Here is a 23,005-nt window from a genome sequence, read left to right as displayed (position 1 = left end):
ATTTCTCACACATTCATAATCATTATGGCCCTGGGCTGCTTCAGTCCAGAATGGCTGTGCGCAGATATATTGGGTTGCTGCTTGTGAACGTGCATGTATCATTGCTGAAGCCCAAAGTATGGCTAAAGCTTTGAAAATCCTAACATATTCATAGCCCTTTAATTACGGCTTTGAAGAAGCATATTACTCGTTTACAGCAAGAGAATGAAATGTTTCTTCGAAAAATTGACAAATAAAACACTGTTTGCTGCAAAGACAGCTGAGTGCCCAGCAGTAGAGAAATACTGGAACATTTTCCGTGTTGTTAAGTGGTATCATACTGATTATTATAGGGTTAATGTTTTATCTCCTGTTAATTGATGGTGCGTTTTACTAATATTACTAAAATGAGGGTTAGGGAGTCTCAGAGCGCTCACTTCCATCCCTGCTGCCTCGGCCTTGAGGGTCCCCCCTGAAGGGACCGCAGGGGAACCGAACTCATCATTCGGTTTGATGCCTTTAGTGGAGATATTTCAATGGGCGGAACCCCTCGGTCGCTTGAAGTTTGATTGATATCTTGACAGCCAAACACATCCACATTGCCGATTTAAAGCATCGAAGAGGCGGGGCCTGTTTGCCTAAATGTTAGCCAATGAGCAGCCGTCTGAGGGCTTAAGCAGCCAATCAGAAACTTGATATCAACTGGCCGTGTTTCAGGGTGGCGTTGGGTGGTTCATTTCTTCTGAGGGGAAAACACTGCAATTATTTACGGTAAGTTGTTTTGAGAATATATTTTTAAACAGTTTAGATTTGAATATAACGCTACCTGTACGCTTGGTTGCATGTCGTATTTTAAACTAGCTAGTCGCCGAGCAGGCTAATTCCGCCCGCTGAATAACGGCGTTCAGGGCACTTCCGTTTAGCTGTCTTGAAAACCTTAAAGGCGAAATAAAATGTTTCACCTCGTGTCTTTGGTACAATCGCAATAAACTGGCGTTTTTAAATGTATTTAAAAAAAATTGAATTTTGTTTGATCTGTTCAAAACGAAAATGTTACAGGTTAATCAGCTGTTTACAGTTTAAACACATATAGGAGCAGACTACATACACATAACTTAACAAATATACTGGGATTATATATTTATTTTAAAGAGTTCCCTTTTTTTAACGCACCTAACTGGTTTTGTCTTGTCGTGTTGTACATTTTCGTGCACTCAATGGTGGATGTTTGTGAACGCTTTTCCAACCTCTCCACAGATGTCTGTAACCTCCCTCATCATCACACGCTGTCTCACATCGCTCACATTATGTCTCTCTGTTCTTCATCTCAGATGCAGTTCATGCTTCTATTCAGCAGACAAGGCAAACTAAGGCTTCAGAAATGGTATGTGCCCTTGTCGGATAAGGAGAAAAAGAAGATCACCAGAGAGTTGGTGCAGACAGTTCTGGCTCGGAAACCCAAAATGTGCAGCTTTCTGGAGTGGAGGGATCTCAAGATAGTATATAAGAGGTGCGTCAAAACTGGGACTGTTGAAAGTCACTGGAGACTCAAATCCACAATATCCTCCTAACTGTGTAATAAAGGGTGTAAGTAATAAGTATTAGAAACAAGTGTCTATTTAAGTTTTAAATATTTCGTTGTCTATGATTAATGAACTTTACTGGAATCGGCTCTGATTGAATGCTGTTGTGCTCTGACGTTCACTATGAAAATTACGCAGTAAAATGCTACGTACCCGTCTTTACATCAGTTGTCTCTTGAACATGAGAGTCTGCCTCTTTGAGTCAGAGCCATCTTGTCTTCACGTAGGCTGTTGTTTTCCCATCAATGATATCCTATCACTGTGCGGGTCGATTAACCCAGTCAAAGTGATCATTCTGCTTCTCCCTGGTTCCAGTCTGTGAGCCGTACCAGCCAGAATGTCTCTGTCTCTATCGGACCTTTCTCTCGCTCCTCTTTGTGCCATCATGCTTGTTTGGGCTTTCCCTGGGTGCACATCCACCAGTGAAGATGACAACTTGTCTTTCTTTTATTACCTGCTGCAACAGCATGTGGCTGAGGCTGACTTCGTTTCCACTGTGTGCGTGTGTGTGCGTGTGTGTTTGTGTCATCAAGGAAAATATATAGTACTGGAGACAACGACTGCTGCAGCAGCTAACACAGAGGTAGCCTGGTGAGACTATATTCGTGAGCTCAGATGTTTTCTGCTTTTATTGACATCATACACAAGCAAACATTTCAGGCATCATGCAATAATGCGCAGTTTACACCCAAAAAAAAAGACAGAAAAAAAAGACTGCTTGAGCAAGTCTAGTAACCTAAATTGTTCCAACAAAGAATTTCAGAATGTTTCCAATATTGGCTTTAAATCCTTCCATCCCACATAATCCTGAAATATTTACATAGATTAAGTGCTTTCCATGTACTGTCAAAGTATGTACTATAAACTTATACATTTTTCCTGTAATAGTACTCAAGCTATAATAGACATGATATTGACAGGGTGCAGTAACTCCTTGGACTGATGGTCGCTCTGAAAAAAACTCCCGCTGGAAAAAAACAAACAAACGTAAAATTTGCAGTCAAGATCTCCTGACAGAATCCACAGGGGTTGTTGTTCTACTTAACTCTTTGGATGGATGGATTTCATCCACTCATTTAATGAGTGGATAAGTTAAATATTGTTTTTCTAACTTCCTTGCATCCTTGTCTCGATTATAATGCTCTCAGGTGAAATCAAAGCCATCCACCTCTGAGCTTGAGAGACACAGACGGCCTCACCAGGCTGCACAGAGGTGGACAAGTTCTGACAGAATCACCTGTTGATAGGTTTTCTCATAGTTCTGAATGTTTGTTGTCACTCTCATATTTCTGGTTGCACATTCAGAGTCGAGAGACTCCAATTTGATAAAAATGCGCATTTTTTTCGGTTTTAGGTCAAACTTCCAGAAACTCGAAGTTCGTTTCTAGACGATTTTATGGCAGATCATTCGTGTGTCATTCGTAGACGTGGCTTAAAATGGGAGCGGTAGACTGGGGATGGCAGACTATTCAAGAATCCTGATGACCCAACAGGAACAGACCAACACAGGCGTTTATCTGCTGCGGATAAATAGTAATAAGAACGTTGTCATAATTATAAATTAAAACTGAACACCAGCGCCAGTAAGGACATCCTGTGATATTCAGTATGTTTGCAGTCGTGGAAATATCTTTTTTTTTCCTCTCTTTAATGTTCTGAATAGAGCTATCGTTCTGAATAACTTGTAAACAGCTATTCTCTTAAGAACTTTGTGGATGTTGGAACCTGAACGATACCTTCACCTTCAGTTAAGTTGTGAAAGATGTTCAGTTATTATTTTGAGAGGGTGATGATGACTGTTATTGAATATTGGTGTTGTTCTCATTAGTTTCTACGTGTTAATTGTGAATATTTGAAGACGTTTGAGAATCTGTCCTTAAATTTTGGACTGTAACTTTGAACCAGAGGAAATGAGAACGTAGGATGTCGTGGCGTATTTGCAGATGTCCCAGTGGGAGCCGTTATTTTGATCCAACAGTAGCTGCTTTTTGATGTTTAGCGGCTGATGTTGAAGCAATAAACTTAAGCACTAAACCGGAAACAGCAGTTAATGCAAGCCAATTTAAATGTTAACAATTATGTGTCATACATTGCTGGTGGAACTTGGCTTCAGCTTTACTTTTGACTGTTGAAAATACAACCTAGAATAAGGCTCGTGGATTCTTGCCTTACTCAAAGTCATGGATTGTAGATTTGACTGAGAACCTCTACAGCCACATTCGGGAGCTAATCCTGATAAAGAACACGTGCACAGGGTCTGACTGTTATCTGACTGTCTGTGTGTTGCACAATGTGACAGAGATACATTCTGAAAAATGTTGGGCTTTAGCAGTGGCCGGGTTTTCTTTTTAAACTGACCAGCTTAGCACATTGTGCCTTGCTGCCCTTCTGGTAGGATCAACTGACCACCTCCTTTGTTAGCCAATCATCACATGCTTAAAGAGCACCTTAGGGATTATGGAGGATAAAGAACCCTGCCAGAACGAGGCTTAACTGATCCAGCCCTCTGCTTCCGGTTACTGGTTTTTAAATGAATACCCTGCACAGAGGAATCACCAGGCCTTAATAACAAAGAAGCACCATCGCAGCTCTTTTTCAGTGAGCGCGGAGATCTTGTGTCACAGTGAGAAATACACAAAGTCAGCTCTTTATGTACTTTGCGAGGTTGATGATGCATTATTCAGGCGGTTGACTGACTTTTCACTCTGTTGCAGATATGCCAGTCTGTACTTCTGCTGTGCCATAGAGGACCAGGACAATGAGCTGATCACACTGGAGATCATCCACAGATATGTGGAGCTGCTGGATAAATACTTTGGCAGTGTGCGTTTGTGTTGTGTGTTCATTCTGTATCAATTGACCCCAGTCGAGCTTTGACTCTTCTCATGATCACATCTTTGCTCAACAGGTTTGTGAGCTGGACATCATTTTCAACTTTGAGAAGGCCTACTTCATTCTGGATGAGTTCTTGCTGGGTGGGGAAGCTCAGGAGACATCCAAAAAGAATGTATTGAAGGCCATTGAGCAGGCTGATCTGCTGCAGGAGGTAAGCCATCAAAGTTGTGACGGGGGGCAGAAATGGTTTCGTACGAATACTTGTTTTTTTTGCCCTACTTCATTAGTAAACTGCATCTCTTTATTCTTGATTTAGTGTGGTAGTACTGCTTACTCACTTTGCTGTGATTCAAGTTGGAGTGCTTGAATGTCACATAATTCAAATCAAATTGGAGTCCCTAAAGTATGACAGTATTGAGTTTGATTACAAACATTTTCTGAAGAATGTCCTCCTCTTTAGCATGGTGCTCGCCAGTCATATATTCCTGTTTATGTCGTCTCCCAGCAGTACTGGGACTTAAGTCAAACTGCACAAATCCTACACAAGTCTTAAAAAATGAGATTGAAGATTTGGAGCCATACAAATATGAACCTCAGAGTGACTAAACCCCCAAAACAACCTTTTACAGCTCATAACCAGTTCATATAGTTGTAGTATTGTACAGTTTATAGTTATTAAGTGTTACTGACCCAAGGTACACATTTTCACATCTTACAGTCAAGTATTTGAATTCTAAATATTAATATGAATAAAACATATAAAAGGGTGACTGCCCTCTACTGGTTGAAACACTGCTGTTTCAGTTAAATTTTGCTATAGACTGACCTGATGGCTGGTGGCGTAACAGTGACTGAACAACTGCCTGCCTCCCATAAAACCTACGTTCATCCCTGCTCTGTAGTGAGTTGTGTCAAGACCTCCTTATTGGCCCTGCAGCTGTGATGGTTTTTGGCTACTTATTTTTGAATCCGCTGTGATTCTTGCTATGAAAGCTTGTGTCTGTTACAAATTAAAGACTGCCCCAAGCTCTTGTGTACTTGCATTTTGCTCCAGCACCCGAATTGGTCACTGCAGCAGCGTCTTTTACAACTCTGGACAGTGTTTGTTTTCACAAAAGGGACAGAGGGAGTCAGCCTCATGAACACGGACAGACAACATGTTCCTCAGGCTGACGGCTGCAGATCCCAATGAACAAGCACGCATGTAAAACATGGGTTGACCTTGAAGACCCAACCAAATTGCTAGAATGCCAAATTAGGTGCACCAACCCTGCAGTGCAGTGCAGGCATCGACACCTGTCTGAACTACGCTGGGGTCATCTACAAATACCCCTGGTCGGGGGAAACAGCTACATCGGCCACATTAGTCACGCAGGTCAACAGACAGTGTTGTACACCTCATGATATCAGAGGCAGTGTTGAGCCGCAGAGCCGCCTGTTTTGTGAGTTGTTTTTATATTAACATCAATCAATCAAATTGATACAAATGATGAAGAGTAGCTGCAATGCAAACATCACTAGAACACTGATATCCTGCTTCAAACCTCCTCAGAGAACTCAGACACACACAGCTGGCCCACAGCTGCATTAATGGAGCTGCTGGTGGAGGGGAAAGTAAATGCTTGCATTGTCCAGCTGGTATTCCAAATTGAGGACAGCCCCAATGGGCACATCACAGGACTGCTGTGGTCACAGGCCTCGTGTCCTCCTTTGACCCTCTTATTTCATTGTATTTCTTATCCAAAAGGCCTCTCCAGTTCTGAAGAAGTTCCAGAACTGAAGAAGCCTCTTGGGTAAGAGGTGAAACGTCTCCTACACCAAAGGAAGTCCAGTTGCCTACGCCTAACCCTTAGACTCGGTTACAGAGATGTACCAAAAGCCTTTAATGTGCATCAAAGTGCTCTGGCGCCTCTATTTCAAAGGTTATTTTGATTTTGGAGGGTCAAAGGAGGACACGAGGCCTGTGACCACAGCAGTCCTGTGGTGTGGCCGTTGGGGCTGTCCTCAATTTGGCAAATGAGCTGGACAATGCAAGCATTTACTTTCCCCTCCACCAGCAGCTCCATTAATGCAGCTGTGGGCCAGCTGTGTGTGTCTGAGTTCTCTGTCCAAGAGTTAGGCGTGGAGGCTTAAAAGGCTTCTTCAGTTCTGAAGAAGTTCCGTAACTGAAGAAGCCTCTTGGATAAGAGGTGAAACGTCTTGTACACCAAAAGACGTCCAGTTGCCTACGCCTAATTCATCGACTGCCATGACTGTATGGCTATATGACATTATGACTGTAACCTGTTTACTTCAAAGCGCTGTTGCTGGGGGTTTAGTGACTCTTTAGGATTCAACTAAACATGAGGTTTGGTCAGCTAAGGGAGGCATAACTGCCACTCATTATTTGAAGGGAAGTCAGCTGGGGAGAGTTTCCTCATTGATCAGTATTTTATACCAGATCACCGTCTTCTGTCTGAGCTCCATATTGTCCATCTGTATGTCTTCCATTTTATTCCTTGTGATTTTTCTCTCATCTGCTTTACTGTCCTCAGTGTAGATTGCTTGCCCTGAATCAGCTGATATTTCTCTCTTTGCCTGTGTATTCTTGTGATTTCCAGAATATAGACTGTCAGACACGCCTTTTTGCAGGTACTGTTTGTAAAAGCCTACATAGCTCTTGCTGTAGTGTTAGATCAGTAGCTGTAGAGGTAATAGATTCATCAGCACACTCAGCGGAAAGAAACATACAAGCAATATTTCAAGTGGAAAAAAATGCACCACAGATCGTGAAGTTGCTGGTGTGTTTCTCTGCTTCATAACAACTTCTGCCTTGACATTTATATGTCACTGACTACACACTGACTAATAACACTTTTGTTACAGCACATCAACATTCAACACCTTTTACGAAAAGTGAAATGCAACATTCGACAGCTTGTGGTGTTTTAAAGATTTCAGTCAGAAATGCACATGAGGAGCAAACCCAAACACTGTAGAAAACATCACTACAATATGATGATGTGATTCCAGTCACCTCACAGGTGTTCCAGAAACCCAGAGATACATCTTTAGAAATGTCGATGCATGTAGACCCCATCTTAACTTAGCCATTCAAGATGTCTTTCCGAAGAATTTAGACGTGAGTTCGCACTGTCCAAACTTACTGTAGTTGACAGCTGACGTGTCGGGAGCACAGAAACAAAGCCCTACTGTCTGCCGTGCTGAGACCACTCACTGGCTCGCCGCCTCGATGAGATGTCCATGTCCCTGTAGACAGAGCGTTAGTTTGTGTAGCAAAGCCACACATTTGTTAATGTCAGAAAATCAAAGTGTGTGATGATTCAGGTAACCTTGAGGTTGTGTTATTAAGGAGAAATCAGAGAAATTAAAAAGGTTTCAAAGGATGTGTTTGTGAGAGCAGGTTTCAGCATTAAATACACAGTAAATGGCATATGACTGTATACTCTATTTGTTACACAGTAGTCTAGAACTGATCAAATCACTGTCGGAGGGCAGACTGATGGCTTTTGCTACGTTTGTTAAACACCGTGTTAATGCAAATAGCGAGCCAAAAGACCACGGCTAATGAGTTCCTGGCAGCAAAATCAGGCCACTGCTGCAGAGCCGTGAAGATCCAGAAGAGAAATGTACCAGGAAGTGCACTCAGATAACATTCTTCAAATTCAGCTATTAGGGACATCGTGTACTCAGCTGAGATGGCAGAAGAACACACATTTATTACCCAAGTAGAAGCACTAAATCAACCTGTTTATTCAATTAAAAGTAAATCTCTTAAATTTGCTCAAAATTAAAGAGTCTTTTATGTTGTTTTTGTTGTGCTTTAAAACTAAGGGCTGTTTTTTTTTTAACACGTAAGGAGTAGAAACTACAGATGTTTGTGTTCTAATGTAGGTCGAAAAAGTAAAAGGTTTGCAGATACCTTAAAAGAAGTAAGTAAAGTAACAAAATATTTGTACTTCGCCGCTTCCTGCCTCTGGTGCAAAGGCAGGGTATTTGGGTTCTGTCATTTGTCATCTTTGCATCAACGGGACTCAAGAGAAAAACAGAATTAAAACCAAAGAATCACCGGTTGCTGATGCATGTTGCTTTATGGAGATGAAGATTTACTGGTCACTCCTGTATTTATTGTTAGAGCACCTGACTGCACCATTAAAGGCAACATCCCAGCATATTTATTTTTGATTAGGAAGTATATTTATACTATTTAAACATCTCAGGCCTGTCTGCTGTTTTGAATTTTCACTTGAGTATGAAATTGCCTTTTGTTCTATTTGATGAAATCTATTTTCATTTTGTCTGTCGTAGTTTTGGGTTGGGTCACTAATTATATTTGCAAATGCTGAGACATTTGTGGGAGACATTACTTTAAATGTGAAGTAGTCTAAACTAAGCAAGGAAGTCATGCGATCAGGTTCAGTCTGGCCCTCAACCATTAACAGTGGGGTAGCTGCTGTCTAGCCACTTCCTTAATCTGGGAGGACAAACTGTGAGGTGGTGCATGGATCTGCGGTCAGCAGGACCATCAGTTAGCCTGGTGGTACAGAACATGCTGTGCTGTGATCCTCTAAGGTTTATGGTAAGTTCTTAATTTAGCCTCATCCTTTTATGGTTCTTGTGTGAGCAGCTATTTAATATCCTGCTCTCAGGATCCAAGCCTCAGGTTTGCCAGTTCACCTTAAGCCGGAGTCGTTGAGAGAAAGAGATCTCTGATTGGCTTGATTCTGTATTTATAGAGCCAGAGTGAAGACTGGGGGAGTTTGCCCAATGAGGAGATCTTGTAAAGAGCCTAGATTCCATCCATGCCTCCACCCAGGCACCTGGTAACTACCAGACTGGTGCAGTCAGCCAGTCAGCATGGGTTTCCAGTACTGCGTGCTGTGAACTTGTACTGCATGTCACTATGACTGTCTAGTAACGCTGAGTGAAATACCCATGACATTGTGTGAGGGTCATACCAGACATGAGCATTTGGGTCATGTCTGAGTCCACTCAGCTTCACTTACAGGCGGCATAATCACACACTTTTCAACTTGGTTGAGTTTCATTTCAAATTTGGATCATTTTGACAAAATCGTTTGGTTTTCTCCTCTCGGGTTCAATTTGTAGTTTGCTGAATGTTGCTCAGATTTGAAACGTGAAGTGGAAGAGCTATGCTGCCTGTGTGAAGTGCAGCCTGTTATTTTACTAACTGCACTGAATGAAATAACTGTGATTTATGATGATATTTGTTATTTACATAGGCCTCTAAACAGTAACACAATCCTGAAACCATTTTAATAACTTACATTGCCTGACCCCGAATCATCATTTTACATTTTAGGGATAACTTTCATTTAATATTTTATTATTAAAAAATCCTAGAAAAAAGGGAAAACCCATGCCATGTGTCTGTTTCAGCACTCTCAGATTTTCCTAACTTGTCCTTGGTATGAATATTTGAAAAGGGGTCACGAATACATTGTTTCATTTGCAGTTTCCTAAAATAGTTGGTGATTTTATGCCTCTATGGCAGCAGAGGCCGGGGGCAGTAGAATTAGTCCTAAAGTATGTCCATACATTCAATTTTTCATTAACCTGATATTTGGAATGCCTTTAGGGGAATTTCCTCAAATTACATTCAACTATCCACTGGGAAGATTTTGGTGGTCAAAGGTAAAGGTCACTGTCACCATAATAACTAAGGATATCTCAGCAACGCCTTGAGGAAATCTCTCTCTTACAATGTCAGAGAGAGGCCCACTGGGACTCTAGGATGAACTGACAGGAGTTCAGTGGTCAAAGGTCTCTGTCACAGGCACACATCTTGGAGGCACACAACTGCAACGGTGTGTTTTTTAGTTAGTTTTAAATTAGCGCCGTCAATTTAAAGTTTAACCAGCATCTCAGCTGAGCGTTGGGAGAGGATGAATGAGTGAGTCCTCTTGTGTAAGGACCCAGTGTTCAGGAAGAGAGAGGCTCAGTGCCCTGAGAAGAAGCTACTGTTGTCTTTATGTTCTGCTTGTTCTTAATGGTTTAATTTTACGGAGTTAGAAGCTGAACTACGGCTTTTAGTTCTTCACTTTGCTATTTGAGTCAAGTTTTGCTTGAATGTGTTTTTTTGTTTGTTTTAAGCAGCAGAAACTGACTGTCTTCACATTAGCAAGTAGTTTGTGTGCATTCCTTCATGATTCATAGTGGATTTTGACCTTTTCATCGGAGTTTTTAACTGTAAGTGAAGAAAAAAGAATACTGACAACAGTTAACTGAAGTAATGGTACTGCATTTGAGCAGTTTTCTGAACAGAAGTACCATTATCAATTAGTTATTGTTGTGCCTTTTCATTTCAAGGTCATATTATAATCAGAAGTATAAAACAAAATAAATGCAGAAGAGCTTATGTACTTGAATTATTGCACGATAATGTGGAGGAGCACTTCTGTAAAGTAATCAGGTTTCTTGGACCAGAGTGCAATTTTGAGATGTGTCATATAGTCACCATACATTGGTTTATAATATAGATTTGAATAAAAGTCCATCCATTTTCTACCTCTTATCCTGTTAAGGGTCGTGGGGGGGTGTAACCTATCCCACCAGCCTTCGGGCGAGAGGCGGGGTTCACCCTGGACAGGTCACCAGTCCATCACAGGGCCAGCACATAGAGACAGACAACCATTGGCTCTCAATTTAGAGTCTGGATTAACCTGGTCCCCTCTTAATGTCTTTGGACTGTGGGAGGAAGCTGGAGTACCAGAGAGAACCCACACAGGAACAGGGAGAACATGCAGACTCACACAGAAAGATCCCGTGCCCGAGCTGGGACTCAAACCCGGAACCTTCTTGCTGTGAGGCAACAGTGCCGACCACTGCACCACCGTGCAGCCTGTGAATAAAAGTCAATTTCCTGGTTTTTATAAGAAAGGACTTCATTTTTTAATATTGCAGAAGACATCAGTTGGTGATATAATGTTGGAGTTAAGCTGAGGTGCTTCTGGACCTGCTGCCTCTGGCTCTAAGTGGCATTAGTAGATTATAGTGCAGTAATTACATGGAAAACATACCACAGTGGATTTGGCCAAAGCTACTTTAATAAGCCTTTAATGAAACATGTCTCAGGAGCCGGTCATTACTTTGGTAGCTAGCAGATCTGCTTTTGCAATAATGATGCCTCTGAACAACTCAGCTCAACTCTGCATTTGGGTCCTCCGTGATGAATTGAGGGGAGAAACCCCCACCAAGAAGCCATTGTTCTTGTAGTTTATCTACTAGTCTCTGAGCATGAACTGGTGATGTTGACCTGAGCTGTTTGACTCACAGGTATGATGGTCCCAAATTTGGCCTCAGAGTCCTCAGGTCTTTTCCAGAATTAGGCCCACTGAGGTGAATACTCTGTGTTTGTGGATTTAGGTCGTCTGTACAACTAGAGCCCTTTAGTCATAATTAGCATCAGTGTTTTTTTACACGTGAGCCTGTCTGTAATGCAGTTCCTGCCCAGTTAGACCGTGTCCCTGTTCTCCTGTTCACTGTGACAGTCTGTCCACTGCTGGAAATGTTTGCACAGAAAACTAAATGTCTGTCTTTGTCAGTCTATCTCTGTTATGCTTTTCCCTATAGTCACTGACACTGTCCCCGCTACCTTATTATTTGTTTTCCAAAGTTTGAAGAGGCAACACAAATTAGAGTTACTTCCCATAGTTAGTTTCAAGTGCATGTCCATACCCTCTCATGTAAAAATCAACAGAATGTTCCTGTTTTTTCCCTCTGACTCAGGTAGGATGCAATTTCCTAAAGAAAACCATAACGATAGTTAAATCAAGCTTAAAGTCGTTCCCGCTGATCCCCTGATGAAGGCCGTGTTGGGCGACACGTGGAGAACGGCAAATTGTGGCGCAGCTGAAAATAATTAAGACTAATTAACAGCATCAGAGACAAAGGGCCTGTATTTCCAGTGGCTTAATCCACTCTATCTTTCGCAGTTGACTTCAACCCCACCTTACAATGAGCACCTGTTCATTTTTATTTTTAGTACAATGTTATGTGAAGGCAGCGTTCTTTGTCCTTCTGCAACTCAAGCTAAAATCACATTCAACCTGAACAGAGTAATAAAACACCCTGAGTGTGTTTGTGCTAAGGTCAGTCAGAATAGCAGAATTCTCCAAAAACGGTCCTCTAAATGGCAAATTAAAAGATCATCTTCCTCACAAATGCCGATGTTGGCTTTCTGTTTCAAGGATTAGATGAGAAGTTAGATGAGTAAGCATGCCGGAACTATTTCTTGGTGTCTGTGTGCCAAATGTCTTGCAGTCAAAGATCAAACAGGATATACCATGTTAATCAGAGAGCTTCAGATACGTAATTCACACATCAAAACAGATATGAGAATATGGTTTAAAAAAAAAAAAAAAAGGTCAAAGGATTTCTGAAAATGAGTAAACTGGTGAAAGGTTTTGGTCTAGTGCTGCATGATTAATCGGATCACAACATCAGCCGCTGCAATGCAATTGCAGTTTATTTTCAAAAGTTACTGCACAAATGTTGCAGAAATTGGTTTATTTTTATTGCTATTTATCAAAACATTCTTATTTTGAAAACTACTGCGCAATTGTTTTTGTTTTTTTCCATTATGAAATACGAGGTTGTGTGTATCAGAAAAACCCATTTCAAAATAATCAGTCATTTCTTGATCACCAAGCAAGTAGGTTCATGATGCCATTGCTGATCATGTTACAATTACGATATCGTACACAACAAGAAACGCGCTATCACTTGGTCATGCAGCACTAGTTTGGACTTTGTCACTCTACATCCTGCCTGCTGCCCTGTCTCCTGCATGTCCTGTGGTTGAATACGGTGCTGCAGTGTTGTTGTGTTTTCTAAGCTGTGTGCATTTCTCTCCCTCAGCCCCGTCATGAGTACTTTAATGTGCCTGTGTACTGACTGGCTGCCCTGGCTGCCGCTCCTGCTGCTGCTGCTGCTGCTGCTGCTACTGCTGCTATCCACCATGCATGCTGAGCTCCTCAGTGCCTGGCACCTTTCTCTCTGCCCTCTGAGCACCTGTCATTGTCACTGTTTTTGGGATGTTATAATATTCTCAGCTCACAATTCACTTCACGACATGACAAGCACGATACAAAGTTTTCATGATACTAAAGGAAAATGGTCACATTGAGGTTGGATCAGGGCTTTTCCACTCGTAGAGTTGCAGAGAGTCATAACCCATTTAGTCTGAGGTCAGTCATCACCGTGTCTTGGAAGTACTGATACCTTTAATGATGAAACATTGTCCCTTGCCTGTCATTGGGTCACTTCCTGTCGATTTCATTGCATCAGTTGAACACTAGGGTTGGGTACAATATGGTGCAATATTTGTAATGCAGAGTGCAAAGTTGGGCCATGGCAACACATCAGATTGAGGAGGTACCTCATCAAATGCAAAATATATCTAAAACCTGAAGACTGAACCTTACCTTGACAGCCTGAAAGTCCCACATGGTTGCAGATAATGTAGGAAAGACAGTTCCCTCCAATACCACCACCTTCCAATGGCACGACCCAGTACTTGGTACCAGCTCTGGTATTGTTTTAAATATGAATGGTACCCAACCCTATTGGAAACCTCTCTTTAATAGCAGCAAGTTTTCATGGCCTACAAGTATACTTTGGAGAATGTTCAGCTCAAGGTCCACTTACCACAAATTTTGTTGGTCTTTCAGACACATTAGGGGCAGGGTGGCTCAGGTGACCTCTGAGGCTCCTGTCCACCATCAGAGACAGGAAATGATTAGTCCACAGCACTGGTGGAAAGACCCAGCGTTGGTTTCCCAAACAAATTACACTGACATAATCTACTTTCCAAGGCGCCATGTTGACATGTCACGACAGGTAAACACAGGTGTAACTGATGAAAGAATGGGACTGTAATCAGTTTTTACCGTGCTTACAGGGGGGAAGACGAATGAGTGTATGTGTCCTGGTAGCTGCACCTCCGGCCGGTTGAGGTGCCTGTTTGGGGGAGAGGAAGGATTGGAATTATGGTCACCCTCGTACACTACATCCTCCTGGTGTAACTCTTCACTGTCAGATGAAGAGAGTAAAGTAACCACTCGACGTCATTCTTCTTATTTTAAAGTAGCAGATATTGTAGGCTGTAATGACCACCCATTTATAATGCTTTTTCCTTGCTTAACTTGAGATTGGTTTTTAGCCATTATCCTCTTTGATGGGCAGCAAAGCGATAAACAGGAATTGAAAATGGAGACTATTGCAAGATAATGTTGGTCAGTTTGGGCGTTACACTGGAGGAGTGAAGATGAACCTCGTGTCTCAGAAGTGCAACCAAACATCCTCACAGATTTAGGATCGAACTAACAAGTTTCAGCTCAGTGTTTAGCGTGGACTTGACATGCTAACTTAAGGTTCAGCTTATCTACGACAGGCCTACCTAATTAAGGCTCATAATTAGTATCATTGAGGACACCTGGGTTTACTCTGCTATGACATGTCAATCTGTCTGCACTGAATCCGGCCTATAAAGACTTTCTGGTAGAGAAATGTTAAAGCTCAGTAAGAAGTCTGTTAAGTGGACCTTGATCTAAGGACTTAATCTTTTTTAAACAGTCAGTATTTAGAATTTCGGATCTGTGTTGATTACCAAGAATGACACTGAACAAAACAATGCAGCCTTTTCATTCAGCCAATAACTTCAGCAGCCAATTGACATCTTTGGCTGAAATAAGCTGCTGTAGTTATCTCACTGAAAGGAAATCTGCACTCTTATTGAACGAGGATGAGAAGGATATTGAAAATGACTGTTTAACGTCTACGACTCTGATTTCACAGGTCAAATTTAGATAGGACAAGTCACAAGGACACCATTTTTATGACTTTACTTTGTCTGCAACTCAGTACATGGGTAAAGTGTGCCCCCTGTTGCACAGGTTGTACTCAAGTTGACAGTACACCTTAAAGGCTAAAGTATTTATTTGTAGAATGAAGTTTAGTAAGGAATGGTCACTTGTGAGGTTAGTTAAACACTAATTTCTGAAGTCTTTCTGTCCAAGTGGCACTGATTCCAACATGTGTAGGTTGCATATTTTTCTCTTGTGAATTCACATAAGCAGTCATGTGTTTTCTCTTCTTTTATGATGTCTGCAAGAATTTTTCCTGTTTGCATCGTCTCTTTAAATCACATGTATTCACATTTTATGGTCCTTAATTGTAATTAGGTGTCATTCTGTCTTCTCGTGTGTGCTGTTAATAAGCTGAGTTAACCTTTAGGCCCTGACTGTTATTCTGTTGATAAAATGAAAAGACAGGTGAGTGGTAGGATGAATGCTAAGGAAACATTTGCTCTTTGCACTGATTAAATAAGGGCTCTTTTGGCTTTCACACAATTATGATATTGAACATTAATCAGAACAATAATCTTGTTAGTTTTACATTTCCAGATATCAAGTACTCACTGCCTAAGCACTTAAAATGTTAGCACAATCTACTTTTGTCCTATGAACAACACAAAGTAGAACAAAATGAGAAATTTCAGCTATTTTATCAATGGTTAATAAATGTTTTTTAATTGTCATTAAAAACCCCAGTGTCTTTCTTTGATTGAATGGGCCTATGCCTGAGGACATTGTCAAGCACCATTTGCATTGCACATGGACATGCTAAACCAGTATGAAAGCTGGGTTAATAAATTATTACTGTAAAATATTTCCCTCAAGTGGGGAAGTCTGCAATTGGAGAATAATGCTGTTTATATTCAAAGAGCTGGTATCAGGATTACTCAACTCCAGTAGGAACCCCCTGTAACGAAGAAGAATGTTCAGCTCCTCTGAATATAAAGCACTGCTCTAAACCTCCTCTTCTCTTTACCTTCTGCTCAACCTTGTTTTAGGATGCAAAAGTAAGTGCTTCCTCTTCTTTCTGCCATGGGCCTCCAGCCCTGATGTTTATGTTGTCAGAAGCACATTAGCTCTGGTACAAACTATCACACAGGAAAAGACATGAAAATCCCTGACACCAGAAACATTCATGTATTTATTTCTTGTCACTTTAATAAAAATAATATTACTTTTAATGTCAAATCGTCCAATTCAGAAGGTACGAGGTAAATTGCATGGCGATTGAATGACTCTGAAACTGTTGAGGACGCGACGATGATACACCAGACAAAATGGGAGTTACTGTGTGCACTTAGGTGTGTGTATTTCACTGGAGTTGTGGTTCCTTCCCTCCTCACAGGATGCAGAGACCCCGCGCAGCGTGCTGGAGGAAATTGGACTGACATAAATGGCCCTCATCATCATCATCATCCACATGCCACATACTCCTCCTTCGACCAGCTGTCTTGCTGTATGTAGCTGATACAAACTCTCAAGTTATTTATTCATGCGCGCACACACACACACACACACACACACACACACACACAATTTTACTGTGCATTTCAATGTGACCTTGTCAGAAACAAGCCTTTTTTCCTTTTTTATTCTGAGAAATTGTAGCACTCGTTGTGTGTATTCTTCTGACTCATTCCTTCAGTGTGATGACCGTTAACTGTCACTACTTGGAAATGAAGGTTTTCTTTCTTTGTTTTTGTCTGCACTATAGATTAGACTGTATAGGTCTGTGGTACGCATGATGGTGCTGCACTTGATTTAAGTCACCAAAGCTAAGATGATCACTGTGTTTTGTGAGACCTTAATATTACGATATATTGTAAAGGGAAGTCAAAGTATTACATTTACAGAGCCAAAGAGGTATATTTCATCCTGCCTTAGTTTCCTAAATATTGCGTTGTGATTATCATAAATCTAGATTATTTCTAGCACCAAACATTTAGATGTATCCAAATGTACCCACTGAGCCCTCACTGTGCGGCACCGCTGCTTCCTGAGGTGGCATCACTGTGGATCAACTGGCTCGTCTCATACAGACTGTTCTCTCAGAGTCCAGAAGCAGATCAGGGTTGTTCGTCTGACTTTGAATTCTTTGCCATGATCTCTGATGTTTGTCCATTCCTCATCCATTACAATGAGACAATCTGTTACTGCTCCACAATTCAGATGTACCTGCATGAAACCACACTGTACCTGGTAGTAAAGTGCATTCTTCTCTGTATTATGAGCAAGACCTCAACGTGATTGTCTTATTTTTAATTTTTATTGGGATGAAAACATTTCACTAAATTGGCCCCGCTCACAGCTGCCAAAATGACGTCATCGAAGAGTAATCGGGTGTCATTAACATTAAAGTGATACTTTACCCAAAAGGTTTTTTTTTTTTTTAATTATTTTTTACAGTCGACTACTCAAAAGTGAGTGTCTTGAGGTCATTATGAAGGTTTTTCACCGCTGTGTGTGTTACTTGTGTGTGACTTGAGAATATAGAGAAGGCCAGCTACGCTAGCTTGCTACGAACAGTGCCCGGTGGCCACCTGCTACAAACATCAGCAAAATGAACTACAACTTTTCTGGTTGTATTTTTCTTTCACGGTAGAAAGATTATGGTTAGTCTGTTTATAAGTCAGAGGGTTACAATTCTCCAGCTAGCTAGCGGTCAGCAACAAGTGTGTATTCACCAGGAACACTGGCAGGAAATTTGAAAAATCATCATGAAACCTAGACATTTTATTAGTATGAGTCAATTATAAATTTTTGAATGAACAAATGACACTAAAAGATGAAAAGTTGCTTCATCTTTCAACACCTCACAGCGACGCTTTCAGAGATGGATAAGAGGGACATGGGCGACTGCTTTAGCCACTGTTTGTACAATTGTAAATAACAATGGTGGTATTTGTGCTAACCATGCAGACCAGTTCGACAATCTAAAATCACAATCTGTGCTTGAGTATTTTGTTTCAAATACACATTAACCCCAACAGGTGTCTCTTCACCTGCACTGTGAGGGTATTTGATAGACGACCTGCTTTTTGATAACCTGTTTAAGTGAACGCGCCACGTCGGTAGTGTTAAAACAAAGGCCGTGCGACATACTGTACAGCATGTGAACTACCTATGTGCTCCTGACATATAGAAGCTACGATTAGTAAACAGCAATAGTGTCACTGATTCACAGCTACTTTTTAAATGACGGACGCATCTACACATTAACACTCAGAATGCCTTGGTCGCAGCACTGTGCTAACGTCATAAACTGCCATTTAATCTGGATTTTACACTCCTTTTGCACACTTGATACATTTTTAAGATGCTGATATTCTTCAAACCAAAATGTTTTTTTTTTGTTCTTTTTTCTGTGTAACAGGTTCTTTTTAAAACTTTACTTCCTCGTTTGATTTCATATGCAAATGTTTGTCTACTGTTCAGCATGTGTTTACACGTGTTTGCCATTCTATACTGTAGAGAAAAACACAACAGCTTCAGCATGAAGGTAATATATAGAACTAGACTCTTGGGTCTCTTTTGTTTTGTTTTTTACTGAAGAAAAAATACAGTATTGCAAATGGAAAAAGAGGTGGATTGTGTTTTCATGTCAAGTTCAGCAATAAAGAATGCTTCAGGGCAAAGAATAGTTTCTTTCCTTGACTTCTCTACTGATCATTCTAGTGTTCACGTTGAGAAGACTGAAGGTGTCACAGTTCATGACATGATATTTGAAGTACGCTCGCTGGTCATGGCCTTACAAAAAAAAAAAAAAAGAATAATTTTGATTTTTTTTTTTTTTTCCGTTGGTAAAAAGCTGCAACAAAAGAAAACAATACACAGACTGTAATAATAAAGTTTGAGTTTATCTATGAATGTAACAGGTCTATGCAATTTCAAGCAAGAAAAAAAGGAAAGATTTTTAAAACTGCCTTCTTAAGTAATGCTTTCGTAAACAGTAAGATAACAATGCCTGTCCTCATTAAATCAGTTTATACAGTAAATGTGTGTAAAGGGCATTTTAAAAGATCCAGCCATTGTCTTATTCTGTGGAGAACCTAAGCAGGCTCAGGGAGAACATGCTACTCTACACATGGACGACAGGGATATAATTTATCTATAAATAAAAATGTCGGCTCAGTCACATGAAAAGAAAAGTTCAAGTTTAGAACATGTTCTATGGGTCACATGATGATAATGTACCTGTTTAATTCAGATCCTTTCAGCAGCAGACTGAACAGCATGGCTGCAGACATCCTGGTTGTCAATAATTCTGTTCTCAGTAATAGTGATAGTGAATTTCTCCATGCGTTACCTGGATTTTGGTAAACAACAAGTACTGATCATGACCACTGTGTCCCAGCAGGGAGGTTCCTCCTCCTCTGTTTCCTGCCACAGAAATACCACGGAATGCTTGATGAGGTTCAGTGGTATTTCTCAGTCTAAGAGGCTCCTGGAATATTTGGCCATTAGGGAAATTAATCATCGTACTAAAAGCACTTTTCTAACTTAAAAAGTGTCAAAGTAGCACTTACAACTGGAAGCGGTAGACTGAAGTGCTTTAACTGTCCTCTTTAAGCATCTCTTCAATCTCTCTGTCACAGTTATCGTCACACCTCTCATTATCAGCCAACACATCGTACTCCCGAAGCTCCGCCTGCAACTCTCTCTCCCAGTCAGCCATCTCCTCTAAAAAACAAAAAACAAAACAAAAAACAGGACTCATAAGTGGAATTTAATAACAAGCCACACTGATGCGTCCAGACAAACAAAGAGACGAATGAAAAGGTACCCTCCTGCGTGTCTGGCTGTTGCCGCTCGTCATGAACTAGCTGCAGCATCTCTTTGCGAAGGTCATCCTCATTTAGCTTGCAGGAGTCAAATGCATCGCTCACAAACTCAGACACACCTGGACTGGCTGGGATCTCCTCTTCATCCTTTCAGGACAACAGCATCAGGAGAACAGATTGTAACTAAACTTGTTTTGGACTGAAGCTTGCTATTACAATCAACTCCTCCAACATTTTCTTTTAGGTTTGATCACACAGAAGAGGGGAGGTGGTCCTTTACCTCACTGATCTTTGGTTTGGAACTGCTGATGGCAGCAGGGGGTTGTTGCTTAGCCACATCTGCAAAACAAATTTGAGGTTATCCATTAAGGAGGTGAAAAAGCAATTATGTTCCAGGAAAATTGTTTTCCTATAACTGCTTATAACGCGGATTTAAGAGTAGAACATTTCTCTAAACTACTGGGAAAATGCCATGTTGTTATTTGGTTCAAGGGATCATGTTGACAAAAATAAAATTCATTTTAGTAGATCTCAATAGTTTTACACTACAAATCAGATTTTACCCTCATGAAGACCATCATCCTGACTGGACACAGGTTTCCCATTGTCCCTCCACCCAGCAGCCTGGTGCGCTGCTAAAGCTGTGAGCTGAGCTGACTGTTTTATCAAGGACACGCGGTAGAAGTAATTCCTCCAGAACGCCTCCTCCTTTACCCTACAGTGTTGTAGAGGAAAGGCGGTTAAAGGGATAGTTCACCAAAAATTAAAATTCAGTCATTATCTACTCAACCTCACAACAAGAGAAGGTTGGATTAAGTGTTTGAAGTCCACAAAACACTGCTGGAGTTTCACAGGAAAAGGTGTTGCAGTAATTTACCCTTTAAGCAAACTGAATGGTGACCAGGTTACAAATGTCAAAAAAAATCCTCAATACTGCCTGTCTGGAATGACTTGAAGCCTCAAAATGCAAAATTGTTATATATATATATAAAAAAATAAAATAAAAACAAAAACGGCCTTGGCGCCATGTTTTTAGCTTCACCTTTGATGGTAGCCTGGAGCTCCCAGCCATGACACCATGTTTTTGGTGTCAATAAAAACAAAGCAACACCGCATGATGAGGCTTCAGGACACTCTGAGTACCTCTTGCAAGTGGTATGAAGACATTTTATGGTTTTATTATATTTTTTATATTTGAAAATTGGTCACCGTTCACTTCGGATGTTTGGGAGATTGCTGATACACTTTTTCCCGTAAAACACAATCAGTGTTTTGTGGGCTAAAAAAAACCTCATGTGTCCTTCCAGTGGCATAAGGGTGATCAGATAACGACTGAAACGGCTTGTTGGTCAACTGTGAAGCTCTGCAACACATTCATCAGTGTAAAATGTGCTGCACTAATAAAGTTTGATCGAGTGATTGATTGATTGATTGAAACAATCATCTGGAGCGATGTCCCTGATGACAACACAAGACCAGGTATTAAAATATTCTCACTGTTTGGGGACCAGATGGAAGCGCATCTTCCGAAGCAGCTCGTCTTCCTCTAACATCACCATGGCAACAGGATACATTTGCTCAAAGTCAAAGTGAAATTGCACCCCAGCAGGAGGGTCACGCAAAAAGTTTCGTTTATCCTGTCAACCAAAAAAAACAAAAAAAACATGTTGATTTCATTATACTGGTGTATAATGGAAGTATTTTTACTATCTGAAATATTGTGTGCGGAATAAAGATGAATTACAAGAGAAAGAGATAAAATCTGCTGCTGAATGGTGTCTTCTTCGTTAAAACCAACCCATGGAGGCACCGCCGCACCTACAAGGATTTATTACAAACAAATGTGACAGGCATGCCATTGCAATTTCTTTTTTTATTAGCATTATACACTCAGCCATGTTGCATGATATCACAAGGTAAACACAAGAGTAAATGATCAAGTTACTATCGGTTCCATTCCATTTAGTACATCTCAGCCAGTCTCAGCACAAGCAGCCCTGGCATGCTTACATGGAACAGGGCCATTAATAACTATGGCTCGTTTTATGTGTGTGTGTGTGTGTGTGTGTGTGTGTGTGTGTGTGTGTGTGTGTGTGTAACTACATGTCAAAATGGTAGCTGGTTAAAAGGTCTGTCAACAAATCTAACAAAAACAAGGTGCTTACCTAATTTTTTAGCATTTTTCTCCTGAACAAACTTTTCTTGCTCTTTCTGGAAATCACCCAAAATGGTCTGAAGAAAAAAATCCACATTTTTATGCCTTATTTTAACGTAATGGGGCAAGTACAATTCACAATGGACAGAGAAACATTTACCTTATCAATAATCCCATTGATATTCCCCTCCTCCACAGTTTTCTTTAATGTTTGTGCTGTTTCGATGACCGACTCGGACACTATTTTGGAGGCACTGCTGGCGATATTATAAACGTAACCTGTAAAGAACAAACACGACTGACAGTAAACTAACCAGAAAATTGCGGAGAAGCCTAAAGATCCAATGGGTGTACAAAATATATATAAAACTAGATATTAATCACACTTACCACTCAACCCCTTCGCTTTTTCGAGAAGGTGAGGTGGCTGTACACCTTTCTCAACAATCTGCTCGCTTTCTGTTGGTTTGTTTATCTCATGTATCATGTCTTCACCAACTGACTCGCTTTCTTGTTGACCAATCTCTTTTTCTATTCCAAGCCAGGCTCCCAAGTGCTTAAACATAGTTCATATGTCTTGCTAATATGTTTCGGCGAAGATATCTAAAATGCTATGCCCACCCAACTCGTTTAAAGGTCAATTTTACCACGAGTTTAGAACTTTACAATTGCTGCTAACGTTCCGCCTGGACTACTTCCGCGAATCAGTTAAGTATGGTCCTACTAAGCACCTGTAAGTTAACAGGTTGTCATAGAAACACACGCGTTCATTTTGTCCCTTACAGGTTCATCAAA

The 23,005-nt window shown here is 40.8% G+C and overlaps 2 protein-coding genes across 10 annotated transcripts; one reads left to right on the top strand and one right to left on the bottom strand.

Moving 5' to 3' along the window:
• Nucleotides 1-664: 664 nt before the first annotated feature.
• LOC147250330 (AP-1 complex subunit sigma-2) lies at nt 665-18,926 on the top strand. 6 transcript variants are annotated; one of them, XM_086224972.1, is made up of 8 exons: nt 665-750; nt 1,311-1,489; nt 4,277-4,385; nt 4,471-4,608; nt 6,998-7,028; nt 11,694-11,756; nt 13,278-16,281; nt 16,620-18,923. In XM_086224972.1, exons 2-6 carry the CDS (start codon nt 1,311-1,313, stop codon nt 11,744-11,746), a joined length of 510 nt encoding a protein of 169 aa, XP_086081098.1. In that variant the 5' UTR covers nt 665-750; the 3' UTR covers nt 11,747-11,756; nt 13,278-16,281; nt 16,620-18,923. The 6 variants fall into 6 exon arrangements, with proteins under 6 accessions (XP_086081098.1, XP_086081103.1, XP_086081104.1 ...); XM_086224977.1 differs by lacking the exon at nt 11,694-11,756; XM_086224978.1 differs by lacking the exons at nt 6,998-7,028; nt 11,694-11,756.
• LOC147250329 (synapse-associated protein 1-like) lies at nt 18,782-23,003 on the bottom strand. Of its 4 annotated transcripts, none has more exons than XM_086224969.1 (10): nt 22,601-23,000; nt 22,371-22,489; nt 22,221-22,287; nt 21,800-21,873; nt 21,553-21,692; nt 20,619-20,770; nt 20,336-20,394; nt 20,058-20,202; nt 19,801-19,954; nt 18,786-19,718 (listed from the first exon to the last, which is right to left on the bottom strand). In XM_086224969.1, the coding sequence occupies exons 1-9, from the start codon at nt 22,773-22,775 to the stop codon at nt 19,827-19,829; spliced, it is 1,059 nt and encodes a 352-aa protein (XP_086081095.1). In that variant the 5' UTR covers nt 22,776-23,000; the 3' UTR covers nt 18,786-19,718; nt 19,801-19,826. The 4 variants fall into 4 exon arrangements, with proteins under 4 accessions (XP_086081097.1, XP_086081095.1, XP_086081094.1 ...); XM_086224970.1 differs by having other exon boundaries at nt 18,788-19,654; XM_086224971.1 differs by having other exon boundaries at nt 18,782-19,954; nt 20,175-20,202; nt 22,601-23,003.
• Between the last annotated feature and the right edge of the window lie 2 nt (nt 23,004-23,005).

The sequence above is a fragment of the Aulostomus chinensis genome, chromosome 14 (assembly GCF_037954235.1).
Source record: "Aulostomus chinensis isolate RoL2024-O1b breed Wild chromosome 14, RoL_Achi_v1.0, whole genome shotgun sequence".
Lineage (NCBI taxonomy): Eukaryota > Metazoa > Chordata > Actinopteri > Syngnathiformes > Aulostomidae > Aulostomus > Aulostomus chinensis.
The sequence above is the reverse complement of the archived record's forward strand: the minus strand, read 5'-3'. Positions and strand labels throughout refer to the sequence as shown.

What these genes read in the sequence shown, in the direction of transcription:
- LOC147250329 (XM_086224969.1), bottom strand. Translation starts at nt 22,775, where the DNA reads ATGTTTAAGCACTTGGGAGCCTGGCTTGGAATAGAAAAAGAGATTGGT. An exon ending in AGATTTTATCTCTTTCTCTT is followed by an intron (nt 21,693 to 21,799) that starts GTAATTCATCTT and finishes TTTGGTTGACAG; the next exon opens with GATAAACGAAACTTTTTGCG. An exon ending in GGATGATGGTCTTCATGAGG is followed by an intron (nt 20,395 to 20,618) that starts GTAAAATCTGAT and finishes TTTGTTTTGCAG; the next exon opens with ATGTGGCTAAGCAACAACCC.
- LOC147250330 (XM_086224972.1), top strand. Translation starts at nt 1,311, where the DNA reads ATGCAGTTCATGCTTCTATTCAGCAGACAAGGCAAACTAAGGCTTCAG. An exon ending in AGGCTGATCTGCTGCAGGAG is followed by an intron (nt 4,609 to 6,997) that starts GTAAGCCATCAA and finishes TGTGATTTCCAG; the next exon opens with AATATAGACTGTCAGACACG. An exon ending in TCAGACACGCCTTTTTGCAG is followed by an intron (nt 7,029 to 11,693) that starts GTACTGTTTGTA and finishes TTTGACTCACAG; the next exon opens with GTATGATGGTCCCAAATTTG.